This window comes from Neltuma alba, unplaced genomic scaffold (genome assembly GCF_004799145.2).
Source record: "Neltuma alba isolate B1F8T4 unplaced genomic scaffold, ASM479914v2 tig00012634_pilon, whole genome shotgun sequence".
Classification (NCBI taxonomy): domain Eukaryota; kingdom Viridiplantae; phylum Streptophyta; class Magnoliopsida; order Fabales; family Fabaceae; genus Neltuma; species Neltuma alba.
In genome coordinates, this window is record NW_021637073.1 from 394,316 (window position 1) to 416,429 (window position 22,114).

Here is a 22,114-nt window from a genome sequence, read left to right on the forward strand (position 1 = left end):
CAAATTCTGTAATGTAATATTATTTTTTCTTATTTAAGTAATTTAATTGTTTAATTGGAAAGCTTACTCATTTCCCACTCAATTATAATTTGGCCCATAAAAAACAGACCTAGACCTAAAGTTCGAAAAAATATATTCCCCTGTGTTTTCTTTTATAAAATATCTATGCACGTGGTCAATGAATATTCATATTCTCGTTAGCGGAGGTAGCTATATTTAGTGTCTAATAGTGTCTCGAATAGGATTCTGATAGGATGATACCTATGCTTGTGTAACAGCTTTTACGGTTGGGTGAGCAAATATTACAATTACAAATCAAATATAACTCCTTGAGTTTGACGTTCAAATATGACATGACAAGTACTCCCTCTAGTCTTGTTTATAAGCTTCAAAATTGAAAAAAATATGTGGTCTATTTTACAAGCTAAATCTTTGGTTTGCCTTAATATTTAATGTATTTTTTTAATTTTATCCTTGTTTATTTATCCTCTCGATCTCCATTGTCATAATCTCTCTTATCACATTTTCCCTTACATTCTCTTTCATCCTTTTTTTATTTATTATAAGGGCATATTTGGAAACAAAATATATTTCTAGCCTATTTATTACTCTTAACTAATTTTAAGTAATTATTTGTTATCTAAGAATTAGTTATTTGAAGCTTATAATAAGGACGGAAGGAAGTAATTCTTTCTCAATAATGGCCTCATTTGTGGGACCTTGAGTTGGAATTAGTTACATCCATTTAATTGACTAATCTCATATCTATTCTTCTTCATTACTCCTTCAATCTAAGTATAAGAAACTGCAACCAAAATCATGTGATTCAAAATTTTGGTTAAATTTAGTTAAAAATAAATTGTAAGATATATATTTTTACAATTATACCCTTATTTGTAAAGAGAGTACATGAGAGATAATAGATAATGAGTGAAAATTTGTTGCAAAGAAACAATAAGTAGCATATAATTAATGAGAATAACAGTGGAAAGACCAATTTATAATTTTAGATAAAGATGATTTGTTTATTATATTTAGGGATATCACTATAAGAGAGATTATTTATTATGAAAAGAGATTGAGGGAGTAGCATGCAACGTGTCCTTGTGTGTGTCTATATATATGCCCAATAAAATATTGTTTAGCAGGAGCATTCTAACACTTAACCAATAAAGGAAGTCAATTTAATTGGACTACGATGGCTAGTGGATTCAAACATCAAGGGCATTCTTATGCACTGCATTGAAAGACACTCATTTCATCACATTCATTCATTAACTACTTGATAAACACATAACTAAGTAACCTAGCTTCGCTTCATAGCTAGACAAAATACTCTAGGAACTAAGATAGACTCCACGCAGCAATCGACCTAGATTAGTGCTATTATACTACATTTAGTCTAGTTTTTATTTGAAAGTGCCAAGACATGGCTATTCACACCCATAATACGATTAAAATCAATTATGAGACCATATCATCCATTTTTCTCACGAGTAACGCCATCTGTTTTGAGTATATTTGGATTAGTGTTGGGTAAAATAAAATTGATTCATAAGCATGATTGATTTAATTGAAATAGGGTTTTTAGATAAATTAGAAAAATATAATTGAAAAGCAGGTCATATTAGCTTATTAGATGACCATGATTTTTGGTTTATGATTGATTATTTTGGCATTTATAAGGATATTTGGTACCTTATATAATAAGCATGACTTTAGGTTTATACTAGACTTTGGCGGGGATATTTTAGGTTTATGCATGACTTTAGGTTTATACTAGACTTTGGCTTTTCAATGACCCACAAAATCAATCTTATAAATCAGTTACAACCAAATATATTCTCAAAATCTTAACTATAAATCAATTTTATCCAAAATCTATTCTAATCCAAGCACAAGTTTATAAAATCAACATGCTGGTCCAAAACACAAGTCAATCAAAAAGCATGACATTAAGCATTAGATTTTTCGCTTTTATTTGAGCCGCGCCATGAAATTTTGAACAGCTTTGTAAAATAATTTCATGTAACTGAAATGAAAAGTACTTCTCGATAGTCCTGTAATAAATGACAAAGGAGAAATTAATGTTACAATTACAAAAATGCTCCTCCAATCCTCCACCTTCAACTTCTTCACACAAAAACCTTCGAATATAAGCTTCATAATGCCTATATTTGCTTAAATTTATTACATATAAGTTTAATTATGCTATATCATTCAAAAGTTATGTATTACACTCCATATGGTCCATAATACAAGATGTTGGTTAAAAAAATTGCTGCTGTTGCTACTACTGCTACTGCTGCTACTACTGTTGCTGCTGCTCCTCCTCCTCCTGCTGCGGCTGCCACTACCACCACCACCACCACCACTGCCACTGCTACTGCTGCCATTGCCGCCGAGGTTGCCGCCGCCGCTGCTCCTGCTGCTCCTCCTGCTCCTGCTCCTCCTCCTCTTGCTGCTGCTGCTACTGCTGCTCCTACGACTACTGCCACTACTGCTACTACTACCACTATTATCACTACTGCCACTACTGCTGCTACTACCACTATCACCACTACTACCACTACCACCACTACTACCACTACTACTGCTGCTGCTGCTGCTACTACTTGCTAAGTACACGTATCCTCTATTGAAGGCAATTTGCTTGAGGCATTGTTGAGTGTTAAATATCATTCATCATGTTGTGAAAAATCCTCTTGGTTTATTATAATATTTCCTAGCAGAAGTTAAATCTTCAGCTTTGTCATATTTTGAAAAGATCTGATGCAAAAGACATCATTTTTTTGACGTTCTATCTTAATGAGTGAAGAAGACCAGCAAGCAATTAGACGTCCCAATCAAGTCTGTGCTGTATAGGTTTTCTTTTGTATTTTCAATTCCTAGACCTATTCTTATCTTTTGGGTATTGACTTGTATGTGGCAAGAGAAATAATTTTTTCTTGGAGCTTAAGGTATCCATCACCAATAGTAGTAACTAATCCCCTCTCACTATATGCTAGTCACAAGATTCTATCCATACACATTACCTGGGATCGAACCTCTGATTGGATGTTTACAAAATCTAAGTTATGTGCTAATTGTGCTAGGCCTTCTGGTTTATGTAGCAAGAGAAATATTATCTAAAACAAACAAAGTCCTTCAAATTTTCTACTATAAATAATTTATAGAAATAAAGAAAGGGTGTAAGGTGAAAAGTGAAAACAAAAACTAGAGTTAGAAAAAGCTAATACTTTAAATACAAATTAAATGGTTAATCGGGAGACCAATCCACAATGGAAAGAGAATTTAACCAAAATATGAGAAAATTTGAATCATTTTATTTTTCAGCAGATCTTAACCTCATAACGAACACAAAGCAAAGTCCATGACAACAAAATTTAAGCCCAAACTCTACCAATTGAATTCCTCATCACCAAAGCCCTACAATACTATTGCTCTCCTTGAGTCAGTAATATAAGTCGCTTCAAGAAGAATTGCATGTTTCAAAACATAAGTTATTTTAGAGAAATTGATACTTATTTGTCAATTTTATCCCAAAAATTAATGTTTAAACGTAACTATACATTTTTTTGCCCTGATGAATTAGTTTAAATAACTTATATTATGGATAAGAGAGAGTACCATTGTTTTTTGGGCAATAAGTATACAAAAACCACCATTTACTATTAAAAAATGACTTTGGTGATAACTTTCAGCAATGACTCTAAAAAGTCAGCGCTGAAATTTGACTTTCAGTAGCAATTTTATGTAGCCGCTGCTAATAGTAACAACTTTCAGTAGCAATTTTATATAGTCGCTGCTAATAGTAACAACTTTCAGTAGCAATTTTATATAGTCACTGCTGGAAGTTAGACTATCAGCAGTAAAAGTAATAGTCACTGTTGAATGTGGCCACCGAAAGTCAATGTCATTTTTTTAGTCATTTTTTTTATCACCAATTATTATAATTTCTTTCATTTTTATTTTAATATAATATTTAACATATCAAATTATAAAATGTGTTATTATATCATGAAGAAATAAAATAGGATAATTAATAAATTTCCATTTTCAAAGGTTTTGTGCTTAAATAATAATTTAATTTATAAAATGAATGATACATCATTAATATATGTATTTTTTTTTTATTAAACTGGTGTATATGGCCATGGTGTAAATGTTCCAACTTTAATTTCTTGTGTACAAGAGTTCGGTGTTTTTTATTTGTATTTTAAATATAAGATTCAATCTACTTTATCTCTTAAATTTATAATTTTTTCTAAACTCTTCTTGCACATTATATAAGGAGTACTAATCAAGAAGGAGTTTGTAATGCAAAATAGCCATAGGTGTACTTTAGAGAAATCAACACATGTTTTCATACAAACAATTAAGTTAACTAATTTTCTTAATCTTTTTATACCTATATAAAGATTCTTGAAATATAAATATCAATAATATAATTAAGCCTATAAAATTTTAATAAATTAATCCTCAGGTCATAGGATATTTTTTTCTTTACACCTTAATCAAAATACCCTTGTACATAGATTTTTTTTTTCCGGCGATGATCCTTATACATATATTGGATATAATCATATTTTTGTCTAAAAAATTTATTAAATATATTTATATGATATTATATAATTATTTAATATTACTTTGAAATATCAATATAAATCATAATTTATGCTACAATTTCTAATAAATTAATAGTTCAGAAACAAAAATAATAATAAAACTGAAAATCAACGGCAAAAATTTACCAATAAATGCTCAAACAATAATATAATTAATTTAGATGGAAAATAAATTTTAAAGCAATAAAAAATACATATGGCATAATAAGGGATTTTTTTATTTTTCATATAATTTTTTTATTTTAAATTAAGATATTAAATAATATTATCCACTGAATATAAATAAAAAATTCTTGGCAGAAAAAATATAAATAAAAAATTTATTGAATGTATTATATTAAATATTCATTATATAAATATTTTACATTATTTAAAAATAATATCTTAAATATTATATCAATATATATTAACATTATATTTATGTTATATATATTGATAAAAATATGAGTATTAACATAACTTTTATATGGGTATAGTTTAACATATTTATACATTAATATCTATATATTTATATCATATATATATATTAATAAACATATATATTATAAATAATATCATTTATATATATCTGTATATATTTAATTTTGCAACAAAAAGATGAGATTTCATCACAATTCACATGGTAGGAGACTTAACACTACAATAAAGTGGTTATGAGTTCGAATATGGAGAAGGTGCATTTCGGAGGTGAAAATATTGAGCTATGACATGGCACGACATGGCAATGGTCGATCACCTGGTGACACTTGGCATATGGGTAGGTGATGTGGCATGTGAGCGGATGATGTGGCGTGACACATGGCAGATGGTGACGTGACAAGTGGGTGGATGACATGGCACAATGTGAAATGTGGCGAATGACGTGTCACTTTTTTGTTTGCCACCTTCAACATGACATCTAGGATCACCGCCTAATGTCACATTTAGCGATGACATATGGGGTCATTGTTAAAGGCACCCTCTAAAAGTACACTTTCAACAATGACTTATTTTATCACCGTCGACTAGTATCAGCAATAGTCACTATTGCAACAACTTGGTGATGACAAAAAATCAATGCTAAAAATCTTCAGTGGTGACTTTTTGATTTTTAGTTATGACTTTTGTCACCTCCAAAAGTAAAATATTTGAAGTGATACTACATAGATGCATTTTCTCTAAGATTTCATAAACGATGAAAACGCATGACAACCCTTCCATTATCATAATTTCAACAATATTAATTGGGGAAAATCCTTAAAAGAAGAAGTCTGAATATGTAAAATTCTAATTTAGGTAAGTAACACTTGAAAATAAACAGGGAAGGAGGTGAGGCTTGAACTTGCATTTTGCAAATGTTGTGAAATTACCCATATGCTCTTTCACAACATAAATGATATTAATAGAACTGAAAATGACATGTGTTGAGTTGGCAATAATAAATATTAAACTGGAAATGACAAATTCCATAATTTTTTCTCAATTATTTTTAGCTAATCTGTAAACTGAAAATGGCAAGTGTTGAACTAAAAATGATAAATATTGAACTGGAAGTGACAAGTTTCATAATTTTTGTCATAGAATATCATATGGGTAATTTCACATCATTTTAAGTGTTTTTTATGATCATTTATAGGCTCATATGCATAATTTAGAGTAACAGCGCTTACATGGAATTAAGTTAAGCTTAATTTATGGCTAAAATTATGATAATTGGTTATTAATTGCATTCAATTGATTTCTAGAGAAATTGGTCTTCAAAGTATTGGTTCTTATTGCATGACACATGAGAATTAGAGCCAAGATAAAAAACTAAGGGATTATACAACACAAGAACCAGTGGCTCTCTGTGCAGTTTGCCAGGGCCAAAATGACTTTTTACGTGGCTCAAAAGTCATTTTCGCTAGCACTATGAGAAGCACTACAAGAAAATATACTTTTTACCTCCTACTTCTCCCATTCATATCTGTTTATAAAAAGGAAAGAGAAAAAAATGAGTATTCTTAAAAATTGTGGATGTTCTTGTCTGTTTTGTAAAACAGGCGAGGACACATTAAAAACAGAGCAGAAGTTTCTCGTCTGTTTCATTAAAAACAGACGAGCAGTTTCTCATCTGTTGGGTATACCAGACCGGAGTTCTCCTCTGTTTCATTTGAAACACACGAGAAGGGGCCTGAATTTTTCAAAAACAATTTGCCCAAGTCCAACAGCCCGCGAACAGGTCCCTCACTTTCCATGTTTATTTCTGCATCGTCTTTCCTCCCATCTCCACTGCTCTCCTCGCCGCCATAATGATAGAGTCCATCACCTCTTACTCCCATCTCCACAGCAAAGGTAGCAGGAGCTGCGTCTCCACGTCTTCCTTTCTCCTCTGCAAACCGACGAGAACGTCCATGTCGCAACCAAACACACTCTTCCCTTTTCCCCTCCGCTTCCTTGCCCTCCCCTCCAAAACAACCTAACCAAACATGGGGTTAGGCTCAGTCTTGACTCTTCATTCTCTTATTCACCTTCAGGACTGTGACTCTGCTCTGTGGCCCTCCGTCTCAGTGTCATCAGCGGCTCGGCCCTCCGTCTCCGGCTCTCGACACTTTCCCCAGTCCCCTTAGACCTTAATCTCACCTCCCATGGCGGCCTCGGGCCTTACTCTTATTGTTCTCGGCACGCCATATTTCATGCACGCGGCGGCTTGCCTTGCTCTGTCTCTGCTTGATGCCATAGTCAGCCGTGAGCTCATGAATCTCAGTTAGTTGATGCCTAATCCCTCAATCTCAATCTCTCTATAATTGTTGTCGCCGTTCGAATGGATGACTGTAGAAGTTGTGTGGGTGAGGTTCGGATTTGGAAGTTCCAAATTTAAGGGGCCAAAATGTCATATTTTGCAGCACAACGTTTTGAGCATTAAATCAGAACCAAAATGGATCCTACCTGATTTTCTACTACCAAACCCGACTTCCTCTGTGAAATACATCACCCTAGGCTTGCTTTAACATTTTCTTCACCTCCATTTAGCCCTTTTCTTATCTCTCCTTTTCTCTCTTCCTATGCCTCCATTTTTGCCATGTTTTATCCGTTCATATTCATTTCCCTCCCCCTCTTGCTACTATGGTCAACAGCTTTACTTTGGTTGGAGCCAATCCTGAAGTTATTAGTGGCTAGGAGCTTCAACTCTTGAGAACGGTGATGGTGGCATGAGTTTTCAAGCTCATTAGAAGAGTTTTCTTTATACTATCCTTAGTTTAGCTATAGATTGATGATTTCTCAGGTCTTAGGATTTGTGGGTTGTAGTTAAACTCTTTGATTATGTTTGTTATTTATGTTGGATAATTAATTTTTTGATTTGGATTAGTTAATATTGAATTTTGTTCATCAATATATGTGGTCACATATATGTTCAATATAACTTTCGATTCTCTCTTATCTTGCATGATTGTGTTTGGTATTAAGTTGATTTGTAGTTGCATTGAACCAAGTACATTAATCATTCTCAAATTGCACATTAAGAGAACTTAAAAATATTTTTATTAATGAGATTCATTGATTTAAACATTGTACTCAATGTGTCATTAAGGTTGTTATTCAAGAAATTCTAATGAATTTTATGAAACTCTTATTATCTTAAGTAAACTATGATTACCATCAAAACCGTTTTTAATAGATTTCTTATCATCCATTTCCATTGACTATCCATTTTATACAAAAATACCAAAAATATAGTAGTTTAAATTTAATTTTATTGCATACATTTAGTTATAGTTCAAATTAATTTTCAAACCAAAGCCTCATTTTCTTACATTGCATGACATTTAGTTTAGCCAAGTACATCAATAAAGGCTCCTTAAAGTGAGACAACCCAATGTTGCATTGTATTCCTCCGATTCTAAATATAAGATCTATTTTGTAATATAATTTGCACTACAAAATGAGTCTTATATTTAGGACTATAGGAGTATTACATCTTTGGTTAAATTGTTGATTGAGAACCCCAAGGCATAATGCGACAAGGCTTTTTATCATGTCTGTATTTAGTATCTAACAGTACATTGAATAGTATTACTTTTTATAGGAGGACACATGCGTAGTAGACAGGATTTAATGAAAATTAAAAGACTAAAAATAAAATTTTCCTTTACTAAAATTTAAAATGCAAGGGCTGCGGAGATATATATGTGACAATCTTACATTAATTCACAACAGTAAATAAAAACAAAGTATAGTGACGGAAAAATTCATCATTAATTGAGGATTAATCCAATATCCCACCAAAGTTATGAGAAATGGTAGAACTAAAATTTACCTTGTTTTCTCATTTATATAGGATGAGACTAGATTATTTGTCTCAAAGTTAAGGAATAATATTGTTACCTCGAAATACCAATTATACAAATTGCCGTTATAAGTATATATGTAATAACCACTCCTATCACAAAACATCATCCCGTGACGATATACCATGATTAACAATAATTATGATGCAAAATTTTCATTTGTGTAATGTAGTTCCCTTTTTTTTTTTTTTTTTTTAAATTCCCAATCTTAAATATAGCTTATTGTCTAAAGTTTTTAGAGGAACTGTATGATATTTGTCCACATGATATTGTTATTTTAATTGATAGAATACATAGTCATTTTCACAATATAGTGGCCATTGACTTGATCTCGTACATACATACCTTTTATCATTCAACAATCAATTCACTAATCACAATTAGAATGTAAAACCTCGGTTACTTCAAACAGCTTACTATGGTTACCGATGTAGGGAGAGCCACACATACACAGCTTCTATTCAAAATTAAAGCTTCAATTGCAAAATCAATCCAACCTTCAAAATCCAAAGAGTATTAACATCCAAAATTTCAGCCTTAAAAGCATAAAATTACTTCCAATAAGCTGCAACATGCCTAAGTTATCTTCTTCCAACCCAACGCTTATCATTATAAGATCAACACAAAGAATATATGCCATCACAATGTCATTCTAGAATTCAAATCCCACATTCTTCACTTTGGGTAGGCCATTTCTTCCATATTTCATCTCATATATGATCAAAACAACAATGACACAAGTACCCATAGCCAATAAATTTGTTTCAAACCTTTGCATCTAATCTCATTCATATAAAACCAAACACTAATATTCTTCCGATTGTTAAAATATACAAGCCAGAACCCTTGAGAAATTTCACACAGGGGATAAGAGTACCCAAGGAGTTTTACTTACCTTGAGTTTAGAAGCAAGGAGATTGGGGGGGGGGGGGCAAAGGGCACACATGATACAAAAAACAACGAATAAGCTAGCAATGGAATATAGTGATGAAATTTCCATCACTAATAGTTTAATCGTGTGCAATGGAACTTTCATTCTCTTGATGAGGTTGGATCATGAGCTTGGGGATTCTGATGAGTTTGAAATAAGTACAATAGCATGATAATCCGAAGTACATGTTGGAAAAACCTGAAGAATGGGTTTTAATTGGTTAGTGTTGTTCTCCGCCAAGGGGAGTTTTCACAGATGGTATTGTGATTAATGAAGTAGAGATGTTACCATTAGATTCCTCAAGAAAGGTGAAAATGGCAAGATATTAATTTTAAAGTTATAAAACAAGAAAGTGAGATTTTAGGCCAGAGAGGTCCTATTATATGATTAAAGGATGACATCATATTATTTTTCTTTAAGGCCAGTGAACGTCAATAAAGAACATTTTAGAGACGCTGCCCCAGAAATTGATGAAGTATCAGGAGAAAAAGATAAGTCACCCAAGTGATCTAAGTAGCAAGCTATGCTTCATCCCTGTATGCTTGGTAATGTTTAACTTAATTTGAGACAGAATTTAAAACCTTGAATTTCAGCTTATCCTGCGAAAATTAAGAAGAGGGAGGTTGGAGAGGGGAAAAAAATGACTGGGACGGCAACCTTGCGAAAATTAAGAAGAGGGAGGTTGGAGGGGGGAAAAAAAAAAGATTGGGACGGCAACCTGATAAGTAAAATTTACTGGAGATATATTTTTTTTGGTGTGTGTTTTTGTCAATTTCATATACAATTTAGTTTTTTTAGTACACAACAGTTATATAAACTTCCAAAAAAAAATTTATGTATAATTATGAAATATAAATTTTGTTTTTCATTTGCATTATATATAATTTATAATCAAAACTTTATTATTCTATACTCGTTTAGATTTGTTTATTATTTTTAACTAGTATTAATATTAATTTCTTTGTTTTTCGATGCAACAAATTAGTCGATTCGAAACAAGTGTTACTTGTTGATATATATTCACTAATTCATACTCCGGCTCCCCCCCCCCCCCAGAAAACACACACACATTATACAATAATGCCACCATACTAAAAATTCATATTTTTTAGCATCTTCAACTACAAGATTCAGTTTGATGATAAAATCAAAACGAAATATTTATTTATACAAAAAATACTACAGTACTGAAATACAAAAGCTTTGACGAAAAGATCCAGCGGTGGCAGATCTTGAATTCGATAATTTATTCTATCTTGAACACTGGGTCCCTGGAAATAAAAAAGTTAAAATGGATTAGTGGCGTCGTAAAAAAATGTGGAAACAAATTAGTATTTGCGCATAGAGACAGATAATAAGTCCAAGTGTTCCAGACGCATAATTAATAACCTTCACATCAGTCATTATATAGTTATTTGATTGAAGAAATTGAGCAGTCTCTTTTTCCATCATCTGGGCGATGCTTCTTGTGGTCGGTCGAGATTGAGGGTTTGTGTCTAAGCATGAAAGTGCTGGATGCCAAATCAATGCCAATTTCTTCAAGTTTTGTTGTTTTAACGATAAGCGAGGTTCCAAAATATCTTCCAAGCTGATATGACCAATCCATTCATTTGAATATGATATTAAATCACGAGGATGCCTTCTGATAAGCACTTCAATGGCTAGAACACCAAAGCTATATACATCGATTTTCTTAATCACTTCCATCATGTATGCGAGCTCTGCACCACACAAAATGAAAAAGTTAATAAGATATGCTAATTACAACGAGAAGCCAAAAAAGAAAAAATATTGTTTCAATCAGTTGAAAATGGAAGCATCAAATTTTTGAGGGGCCTTGATTTTGTAATAATTTTCAATTTGAATTTGTGCAATCATTTAATAAAATCTTTTCATTTTTATCCCTAATTAATTATATGTCTCTCTCATCTATTTTTTCATTCATTCTCTTTGATACTTATATATATTTTGAACGAGATGAAGTATTATAATCATAGTGACTTTCCAGGAGCAGCATAGTCGAATGTGCTAGCAAACGTTGTCCAAATTGATAACTCAGGCTTCAAGAATCTTGCTGTGCCAAAATCTGAGACATGGGCTCCAAGATTTGTAGACGACAAAACATTTTTGCTTGATATGTCTCTATGAACAATTGGTGGATTACAACCATGATGCATGTATGATAAAGCATGTGCTACCGCCTTTATAATTTCAATTCTCTTCGACCAATCCAACTCTAATGCTTCTTCATTATTTCTAAGCATCTCAGCTAAGCTTCCTCTTTCCATGTACTCCTAAATAAGAAAAGTGTGCAGCATTTGAGAGTAGAATCCATACAGCTTGACAATGTTCCGATGGCGGGTTTTTGTCAAGGCTTTAAGCTCACTTTCAAAAGCTTTTATATTCTCAATGTCTAAGCTATCTGCTTCACATATTAACTTTTTTATAGCAAAAACTCTTCTCTCCCCTGACAACATCAGTTTTTAAACTTTTCCAAATGCTCCCTCCCTAATGAGTATTTCTTGTGAAAGTTCTCAGTTGCTTCAATTATGTCCCCATACATAATTCTTCCATCAAAATACCATATTGAGAATAGACTTTCCCTATTGACTCTAGTTGTATGTTCCAAAGCTCTTGATGAGTTTCTCTTCCCATGAATGACAAAAATCCAAAGAAGCACAAACAAAACAATCAGTGCACTTGCTATAGAAGTAGTAACAACTATCACGACAACTTTCCTTTTGATACCCCCTCCAATTAGTTTTATAATTGTGACATTGCATGGTTTCAAACCTTAGATCCTCCCACATAATTTTTTGTTGTGACTTAGATCCACTAGATTAGAAGAATTGAAAATTCCACTATCCTGTATTGGCCCCTCCAAATTATTGTACAAGAGGTTGAGGATTGACAAGCTTTGCATTGTTGCTAGGGAATTAGGGATAGGACCTGACAATTTATTGTGAGACATGTTCAGGCTTATCAAGCTTTTTAGTTTATTGACATCTGCAGAGATGTCACCAGAAAGTGAGTTATAACTCAAGTCCAAAAAGTCTTGTAAGAATTCAAGATTTCCCATTTGATATTGGATTTTGCCAACAAAGTCATTATTGCTCAAATTTAAACGCAATATAGGTTTGTGCAGTCACCTATCTGAGAAGGGACTTGCCCTCTTAGTATGTTTGATGATAAGTCTAAAGTTTCCAAATTTGACAACTTCCTAATGTTGGTTAGTATGAAACCTGACAGATTGTTGCTACTCAAATATAGGATAGACATCCTAGAGAAATTCCCTATTTGGGAAGGAATCTCACCAGATATTTGGTTGGATGATAGATCAAGTTCTACTAATTGGTCCAATTGAAAAATCTCATCTTGGTATAGTGCCACTGATTGAGTTTCCAGCCATGATAATAGATTGCAAGCTCTTGCAAGAACCCCAATCTGTAGAAAGTTTACCTTGTACCCTATTGTAGTTGATATCAATATATGTAAGATTAGGATACACTCCAAAATCTTTATCTGCATAACCCCTTAGCTGGTTATACCCCACTCGAACCCTACACAAAGATGGGTAATCTCTCAGGCTTATTGAGATTGGGCTACTGAAACTATTGTGGGCTATACTGAAATTGACAAGCTTGCCACCTTTGCAAACTAGCTGCGGTAACTCCCTAGTGAAGTTGTTTTCAGCAAGATGTAGGACAGTTAAAGAAGAACAGTTTCCTAATTCTTGTGGCACAGGACCCTGTAAATTATTTATGTGGACGAACACCTTAGATAGATTGGTCAATCTACCAAAACTAGGAGGAATCATGCCTAAGAGGTGGTTTTTAGACATTCTAAGAGTACTTAAATATGTACAGTTGATGTAAAACAAGAAAGGATTGGAAGGGATGAGAAGTTAGAGAAGAGAAAGAAGAAGAGAGGAGAAGTAGAGAAGCAGGGAAAACGGGAGAAAAACTAATTGATAAATTCTAAATGCCAAGTCTGATTACAACCGAAACCCTAGACTATTTATAAGGAAGAAATAAAATAAATAAAAGAAATAAAATGAGGGGAGTGGGGTGAGCCGGGTGAGTGGAGTAACTGCCCACTCTCTAAAATACAAAAAATAATTAAACAAAATAAAACAATAATAAAATAATTAGTTAATCTGCATCATTTCTCCCCAGGTTGGAAGAACTCGCCACTGGAGAGTTGGACAGCTGGAAGTCATCAAGGAAGGCAGGGTCCATACGACGAAATTCGTCCTCGGTAAGCCATGTGGCGTCTGCATCAGTGCAGCCTTTCCAACGAATGAGGTAACGACTAATGGGACCTGCTGGAGTGGATATCGTCTGCTCATCCATCACGGCATCAATGGTTGGGGCAGGCGGGGCAACCTTGGGCAACGGTGGAGTTGGGGCTTGGTAGGTCGAGGTACCTGCAGAATCATCAGAACACAAAAGGGGCCGCTCGAAAGTGCCTCGGTAAGGAACAAGATCCTCAACATTAAATACTAGACTGATAGCCATATCTGGAGGTAACTCTAATAAGTATGCATTGGGCCCTAACTTCTTGGAAATGCAAAATGGGCCAGAGGCACGGGCATGCAGCTTCTTGTAAGGCCTCTTTGGAAAACGCTCAGGCCGTATACGAGCCATGACAAGATCGCTAACATCAAACTCCTGGTGACGTCAATGGACATTAGCAGCTACCTTATACCTATCATTATTTAAAGTTAACTTACGCCTAACCTCAGCATGAATATCGTGAAGGCGATGTGCAAAGGTCTCGGCAGACTCAGAAGGGCGAGCAGACAGGGGAAGGGGAACAAGGTCAATAGGTTGCTTTGGGTTGTAACCCTGAACAATTTGGAATGGGCTTTTGCTAGTGGATCTATTGACCGAGTTATTGTAAGCAAATTCAGCCATAGGCAAGACTAAATCCCAGTTACCAGGCTTATCGCCAACTATACTACGGAGCAGGTCACCTAAGCCACGGTTAGTCACTTCAGTCTGTCCGTCAGTCTGAGGGTGGAAAGCAGACGAGAACTTCAATTGTGTACCGAATAGCTTCCAAAGGGTCTTCTAGAAATAGCTGACAAACTTGACATCCCTATCGGAGATGATAGTGGTAGGCAAACTGTGAAGACGCACAACCTTTCGAAAGAAAAGCTTTGCCAGATGTGAGGCATCGGTAGTCCTACTGCACAGAATAAAATGTGCCATCTTTGAGAATCTATCAACCACAACCAAGATAGATTCGTGCCCTCTCACTGTCTTAGGCAATCCAAGCACAAAATCCATGCTAATGTCCTTCCAAGGTGCCTCAGGAACAGGAAGAGGCGTGTACAATCCAGTATTCCTCTTCTTTGCTTTGGCTGTATGGCATGTACGACACTGGGAAAGGATTCGAGCAACATCACGCTTAAGGGAAGGCCAGTAGAACCTATCTTCAACCAAGACCGTAGTCTTTTGAACGCCGAAGTGTCTCGCTAACACTCCAGCATGCAATTCCCAAACAAGAAAATCGCGTACTGACGTGCAGGGAATGCAGAATCTTGTCCCACGAAATAGGTAGCCATCATTGATAAGGAAATCCACATGATCGTGGCGGTTGCCATCTTTAACCTCGTTATAAATGATGCCAAAGTCAGGACATGAGGTGTACTCATCCTTGAGCCTGTCAAAGCCCACGACACTAACCGTTAGAGTGTTGAGGACGTGGATTCTTCGGCTAAGAGCGTTAGCTACTTTGTTCTCTACCCCTGGGTGGTGCTTGACCACGAAGGTAAACTCCTGAATGAATTCGCTCCACTTGGCATGTTTGGCATTCAAATGCCGTTGGGAGCTAAGGAACTTGAGAGACTGGTGGTCTGAGTATATGACAAACTGTTGGGGAAGGAGGTAGTACTTCCAATGCTCCAAAGAGCGAACAATGGCGTAAAACTCTTTGTCATACGTGGAGCACTTTTGCTTGGCCTCATTGAGCTTCTCACTGAAGTAGGTGACAGGGTGGCCTTCTTGGCTGAGAACGCCTCCAATCCCAACCCCGGATGCGTCGCAAGCAACTTCAAAGCACTTGTTGAAATCAGGTAAAGCCAGGACGGGAGCACTCAAGAGTTTCTTCTTAATAGTGCTGAAAGCTGTGGAGGCCATGGGAGTCCAGTTGAACTTATCCTTCTTCAGGTAGTCAGTAATTGGAGACATAAGTGTGCTGAAGTCTCTGATGAAACGCCGATAGAAAGATGCAAGCCCATGGAAGCTACGTGCTTCATGCAGTGTCTGCGGTTCTGGCCAATCTTGAATAGCTCGAACTTTTGCAGGGTCGGCAGATAAGCCTTGTTCCGAGACGATGAATTCGAGAAACATAACTTGGCTTTGTAGGAAGGAGCACTTTGGTAGGTTGAGATAAAATTTCTCCTTCCGAAGGATCAGAAGCACCTGTCTAAGGTGGTGCAAGTGGTCATCTCTGGATTTACTAAAAACCAGGATGTCATCAAAATAGACAACCACAAACTTTCCCAGATAGGGCTGCAGCATATGCGTCATCACTCGCATAAAATGGCATAACGAGCCACTCGTACAGTCCATCTTGTGTCTTGAATGCGGTCTTCCACTCATCTCCTGGTTTGATTCGAATCTGATGGTAACCACTACGAAGATCAAGCTTGGAGAACCACTTAGACCCAGACACGAAATCAAGCATGTCCTCTAACCTAGGGATCGGGAACCTGTACTTGATAGTTATCTTGTTTATGGCTCGACTATCAACACACATTCTCCACGAGCTGTCTTTCTTCGGAGTCAGAAGGGCAGGGACAACACAAGGACTGAGGCTATGCTGGATATAACCCTTCTCAAGCAAGCTGTTAACCTGACGATTGAGCTCTTCCCGATCTTTAGGGTTCATCCTGTAGTGTGGAAGGTTGGGGAGCTGTGATCCTGGAACCAAATCGATTGCATGCTGGATGTTCCTCATGGGTGGCAAGTCAGGAGGTAACTCCTCAGGTACAACATCTTTAAACTCGTCCAAGAGTTGGGTCACTTCTTTTGGGAGGTTGTCAGGTGTTGGTGCAGGAGGAGAAATGACTTTAGAAACAATAGCAAGGATGACATCAACCTCTCTACTTTCTTCGATGAATTGCCTTTCCATAAGGAGGTGAAGGTTGATAGGTTTAGAAGTGGATCCTTTCATGGGGATTAGACCTTTTGCTTTAGGCTCAGGCTTCGTAGGACGGAGTAAGATGGTCTTGCCCTCATGCTTGAAGATGTGGTTGTTCGCTCGGCCTTGGATAGTGACATCATGGTCATATAGCCACAGGCGTCCTAAAAGAATATGAGACACATCCATAGGAATCACAACACAAAACATCCTCCTTGTAGTCACCTAACTAGAGTGGGACTCGACACTACTGAGTGATAAGCACTGAAGTGTTGTCGATCCACGCAACTCGGAAAGGCTTAGCAATTTGCTCTGTCTTAAGTCCAAGACGAGCAACACCTCGACTAGAGATCACATTCCTTTCACTTCCACTATCAATAACCAGCTTGCATGACTTATCACTGTACTTCACGAAGGTGTGGAAGATGTTGTTCCGTTTCCATGAGTCATCTGGCGTTGGGATAATCAGGAGGCATCGCATCACTCCAAGATGGCCTGATGGCATGTCATCACAATTAGTTTCTTCGTCCACATCAGAAGGAATATCGACAGGGTCGATGACACATCTGGATCGCTCTCGAGTAGTGCATTGTCTTGAGATTCGATAAGAAACGCACATTGCGGGTACTTTGAAGCGATGTGTCCCTTAGAGTGACACTTGAAACACTCTATCGATGAGCTACCTGCGAGCGTTCGAGGTGGATGACTCTCTTGGTCTAGAAGCGCTTGGTCCTGAAAGTTGTTGACTTACCCGCTGATTGCCCGAAACAGTGGAGCTGCGTGTTGGACGAGACTCTAATCCAGAGAAGCTGGGACGCCTAAAAGAGGGATACTTAGGCAGGGAGTCAATGTCGATAGCCTTATGATATGCTTCCTCTAAAGTGTAAGGATGGTTTACTCTGAGCTCCCTCTGTATGTCATCCCTAAGGCCGCTGATGAACCTCTCAATAACCACAAAACTCGGCTCATTTAAGTCATTGCGGATCAGAAGGTCATCGTATTGAGAGACGTAGTCGGTTGCCGATGAGGTTCCCTGCTTGAGGTTGTTCAATTGGTTGAAAACCATGCTTAAGTGACTAACCGGCACGTACTTTTCCTTAAGCTTCAACTTCATCTCCTCCCAAGTAGTGACAGGAGGTTGCCCTAGGCGTTCAAGGTTCGTTTGGACGTACTGCCAATACTTCCTTGCAGATCCTACGAGCTTCATCTTGGTAAAACGAACGCATTGTATGTCACTCATATTGTACCACTCGAAGTAGTCATCCATGGTGGCTAACCAATCGAGGAAGGCATTCGCATCTAAACGACCATCAAAGTCAGGTGCCTCAACTTTAACGCTCTTCGTCGCATCATCATTGTAGTCTTGCCGAGGGGTGTCTCGGTATCGTCTAGGCGGTGACGGGTCTCGTCCATACCTAGGGCGCGCGGCGTATCCTCCATAGGCTCGTCGGTTCGCAACCCATGGGATGGGCAAGGGACAGAGGCTCGCTACGAATCCCATATTGTGAACCGACGAGCCTATGGAGGATACGTCGCGCGCCCTAGGTATGGACGAGACCCGTCGCCACCCAGACGATACCGAGATACCCCTCGGCAAGGCTACAATGATGATGTGATGAAGAGGGTTAAAGTTGAGGCGCCTGACTTTGATGGTCGTTTAGATGCGAATGCCTTCCTCGATTGGTTAGCCACCATGGACGACTACTTCGAGTGGTACAATATGAGTGACATACAACGCATTCGTTTTACCAAGATGAAGCTCGTAGGATCTGCAAGGAAGTATTGGCAGTACGTCCAAACGAACCTTGAATGCCTAGGGCAACCTCCTGTCACTACTTGGGAGGAGATGAAGTTGAAGCTTAAGGAAAAGTACGTGTTGGTGAGTCACTTAAGCATGGTTTTCAACCAATTGAACAACCTCAAGTAGGGAACCTCATCGGCAACCGACTATGTCTCTCGATACGATGACCTTCTGATCCGCAATGACTTAAATGAGCCGAGTTTTGTGGTTATTGAGAGGTTCATCAGCGGCCTTAGGGATGACATACAGAGGGAGCTCAAAGTAAACCATCCTTACACTTTAGAGGAAGCATATCATAAGGCTATCGACATTGACTCCCTGCCTAAGTATCCCTCTTTTAGGCATCCCAGCTTCTCTGGATTAGAGTCTCGTCCAACACGCAGCTCCACTGTTTCGGGCAATCAGCGGGTAAGTCAACAACTTTCAGGACCAAGCACTTCTAGACCAAGAGAGTCATCCACATCGAACGCTCGCACAGGTAGCTCATCGATAGAGTGTTTCAAGTGTCACTCTAAGGGACACATCGCTTCAAAGTACCCGCAATGTGCGTTGCTTATCGAATCTCAAGACAATGCACTACTCGAGAGCGATCCAGATGTGTCATCGACCCTGTCGATATTCCTTCTGATGTGGACAAAGAAACTAATTGTGATGACATGCCATCAGGCCATCTTGGAGTGATGCGATGCCTCCTGATTATCCCAACGCCAGATGACTCATGGAAACGGAACAACATCTTCCACACCTTCGTGAAGTACAGTGATAAGTCATGCAAGCTGGTTATTGATAGTGGAAGTGAAAGGAATGTGATCTCTAGTCGAGGTGTTGCTTGTCTTGGACTTAAGACAGAGCAAATTGCTAAGCCTTTCCAAGTTGCGTGGATCGACAACACTTCAGTGCTTATCACTCAGCAGTGTCGAGTCCCACTCTAGTTGGGTGACTACAAGGAGGATGTTTTATGTGTTGTGATTCCTATGGATGTGTCTCATATTCTTTTAGGATGCCTGTGGCTATATGACCATAATGTCACTATCCAAGGCCGAGCGAACAACCACATCTTCAAGCATGAGGGCAAGACCATCTTACTCCGTCCTGCGAAGCCTGAGCCTAAAGCAAAAGGTCTAATCCCCACGAAAGGATCCACTTCTAAACCTATCAACCTTCACCTCCTTACGAAAAAGCAGTTCATCGAAGAAAGTAGAGAGGTTGATATCATCCTTGCTGTTGTTTCCAAAGTTATTTCTCCTCCTGCACCAACACCTGACAACTTTTCAAAAGAAGTGACCCAACTCTTGGACGAGTTTAAAGATGTTGCACCTGAGGAGGATTTGATCTCATGAGGGTTGATTTCCAGCAGTCCCTAGCCGCCAGTCAGTGGGGTTTGGACGCCTTTTTGTCGAAGACAGTGATGATGGTGACGGAACGGTGAACGGCGGTCACGATGTGGTTGAATGGCGTTGGAAGCAGATGGATGAAGGCGGTGCGGCGGGTTGGCTTTTGAAATAAGGGCTTGTTTGGATACACGGAAAAAGAAATTTTAGGCACAAGAAAGAAAATCAACCAGGCTCTGATACCAAAATTGATGTAAAACAAGAAAGGATTGGAAGGGATGAGAAGTTAGAGAAGAGAAAGAAGAAGAGACAAGAAGCAGAGAAGCAGGGAAAACGGGAGAAAAACTAATTGATAAATTCTAAAGGCCAAGTCTGATTGCAACCGAAACCCTAGACTATTTATAAGGAAGAAATAAAATAAATAAAAGAAATAAAATGAGGGGAATGGGGTGAGCGGGGTGAGTGGAGTAACTGCCTACTCTCTAAAATACAAAAAATAATTAAACAAAATAAAACAATAATAAAATAATTAGTTAATCTGCATCAACAATTCTCCAGAGATTGGGGGAATAGGTCCATAGAAGCTATTCCCATCTAAAGCTAGAATGGTTAAATTTCTTATGTTCCCTATTTCATCTGGAATTCTACCACCAAGCAAATTATCTTGAAAGAGAAGATTTCTTATCCCTACCAATCCAGTCTTGGGCTGATCAAAACCGTCGAGAAAAAGACGAGGGTCTAATATCCCAATAATATGGTTTCGTGAAACATCAAGTTCATAAACTTGAGTCAAATTTGCAAGAGAAAGGGGTAAAGTGCCATTGAAGAGATTAGTTGAAAGGTCAAGGTGTTTTAGTTTAGAGAGGACCCAAATGTTTTCTACTATGCTACCAGTGAGGTTATTTGTGTCGAGATCAAGATGAAGAAGATTTGGAAATGCAAACAAGTTAAAGTTTTGAAGGGTACCTTCAAGACCTGTGTTAGCCAGGTTTATTTCGATCACACTTCCAGTAGAATTATCACAAGTTATTCCACGCCATGAACATGGCTTTGAACTACTTTGGAGTTGTTGTAAGGTGGAAGTACCCACGAATCCAAAATTGGTTGGTGTGGGAGACTTTGCTTCCATTTGATCAGAGCTTCAGATTCAGTAATTCCTAATGTGAAATGACATGGATACATAAAAAGTAAACAAGTAAGATGAACTGCAAGGATGACACAGTTTTTATTTAGAGAATGAGCCATTGTTGAGAACATGTTTTTCACTTCAAATTAGTATTCTTTTATATACCCCTTGGGACATCTCTTTTTTCAAACATTTTAAGGGTCAAGGGTCATTCTTGGCTTAGAAGTATTTGCAAAGGAGTTATGCATATCCAGAATTTTTTTTCTTGGCTCAATATCGTAAGTATTGAAAAAGGAGAAATGTCACCATTTCCATGTCAATGTTTGTTTTTTTTTTAAATGGTCAACACTAGTGTTTTTAACAGAAAGGATGATATTACGCTTTTTTGAACATTTTTAGCGTGATATTGACCTAAAAATGCTTTTAGATATAGTTTCTTCGCGAATACTTCCTGGACCAAAATGATCGTTAGTTAATCCTATTTTAAGATGCAAGCATATAGAAGAGAACATGACGTTTTAGATCTCGAATGAATGATTTAATGATAGTTAGTTATGTCCGAAATAATTTTATTGAAATTTCACTTAAAATTATTAAAATTATAGATGTTACTTCATTTTTCATTTTGATACCCTGCACAAGCGTCCTTGAAACACATAATTCGCGACACAGTACTTCATGAAAATTGACACAATTGCTTCTTTAATTTGTTTTAAGGGTCAATTTTAGAAAGTCATGCAGTAAACTGGCATAGAGACCCAAAAAGCTAGAAGATAAGATGAAATGCAAGATAGAAATTTCACGACGGCCCATTGTTCAGAATATGTGTGTTTTTGCCCTA

The 22,114-nt window shown here is 37.0% G+C and overlaps 1 protein-coding gene across 1 annotated transcript; it reads left to right on the top strand.

The window, feature by feature from the left end:
- The first annotated feature begins 2,262 nt into the window (after positions 1-2,262).
- On the top strand, positions 2,263-2,622 carry LOC114729438 (integumentary mucin C.1-like). Its single transcript, XM_028916436.1, has one exon. It carries the CDS (start codon positions 2,263-2,265, stop codon positions 2,620-2,622), a length of 360 nt encoding a protein of 119 aa, XP_028772269.1.
- The last annotated feature ends 19,492 nt before the right edge of the window (positions 2,623-22,114 follow it).

Excerpts from the sequence above, each read along its gene's own strand:
- LOC114729438 (XM_028916436.1), top strand. The coding sequence starts at position 2,263 with ATGTTGGTTAAAAAAATTGCTGCTGTTGCTACTACTGCTACTGCTGCT.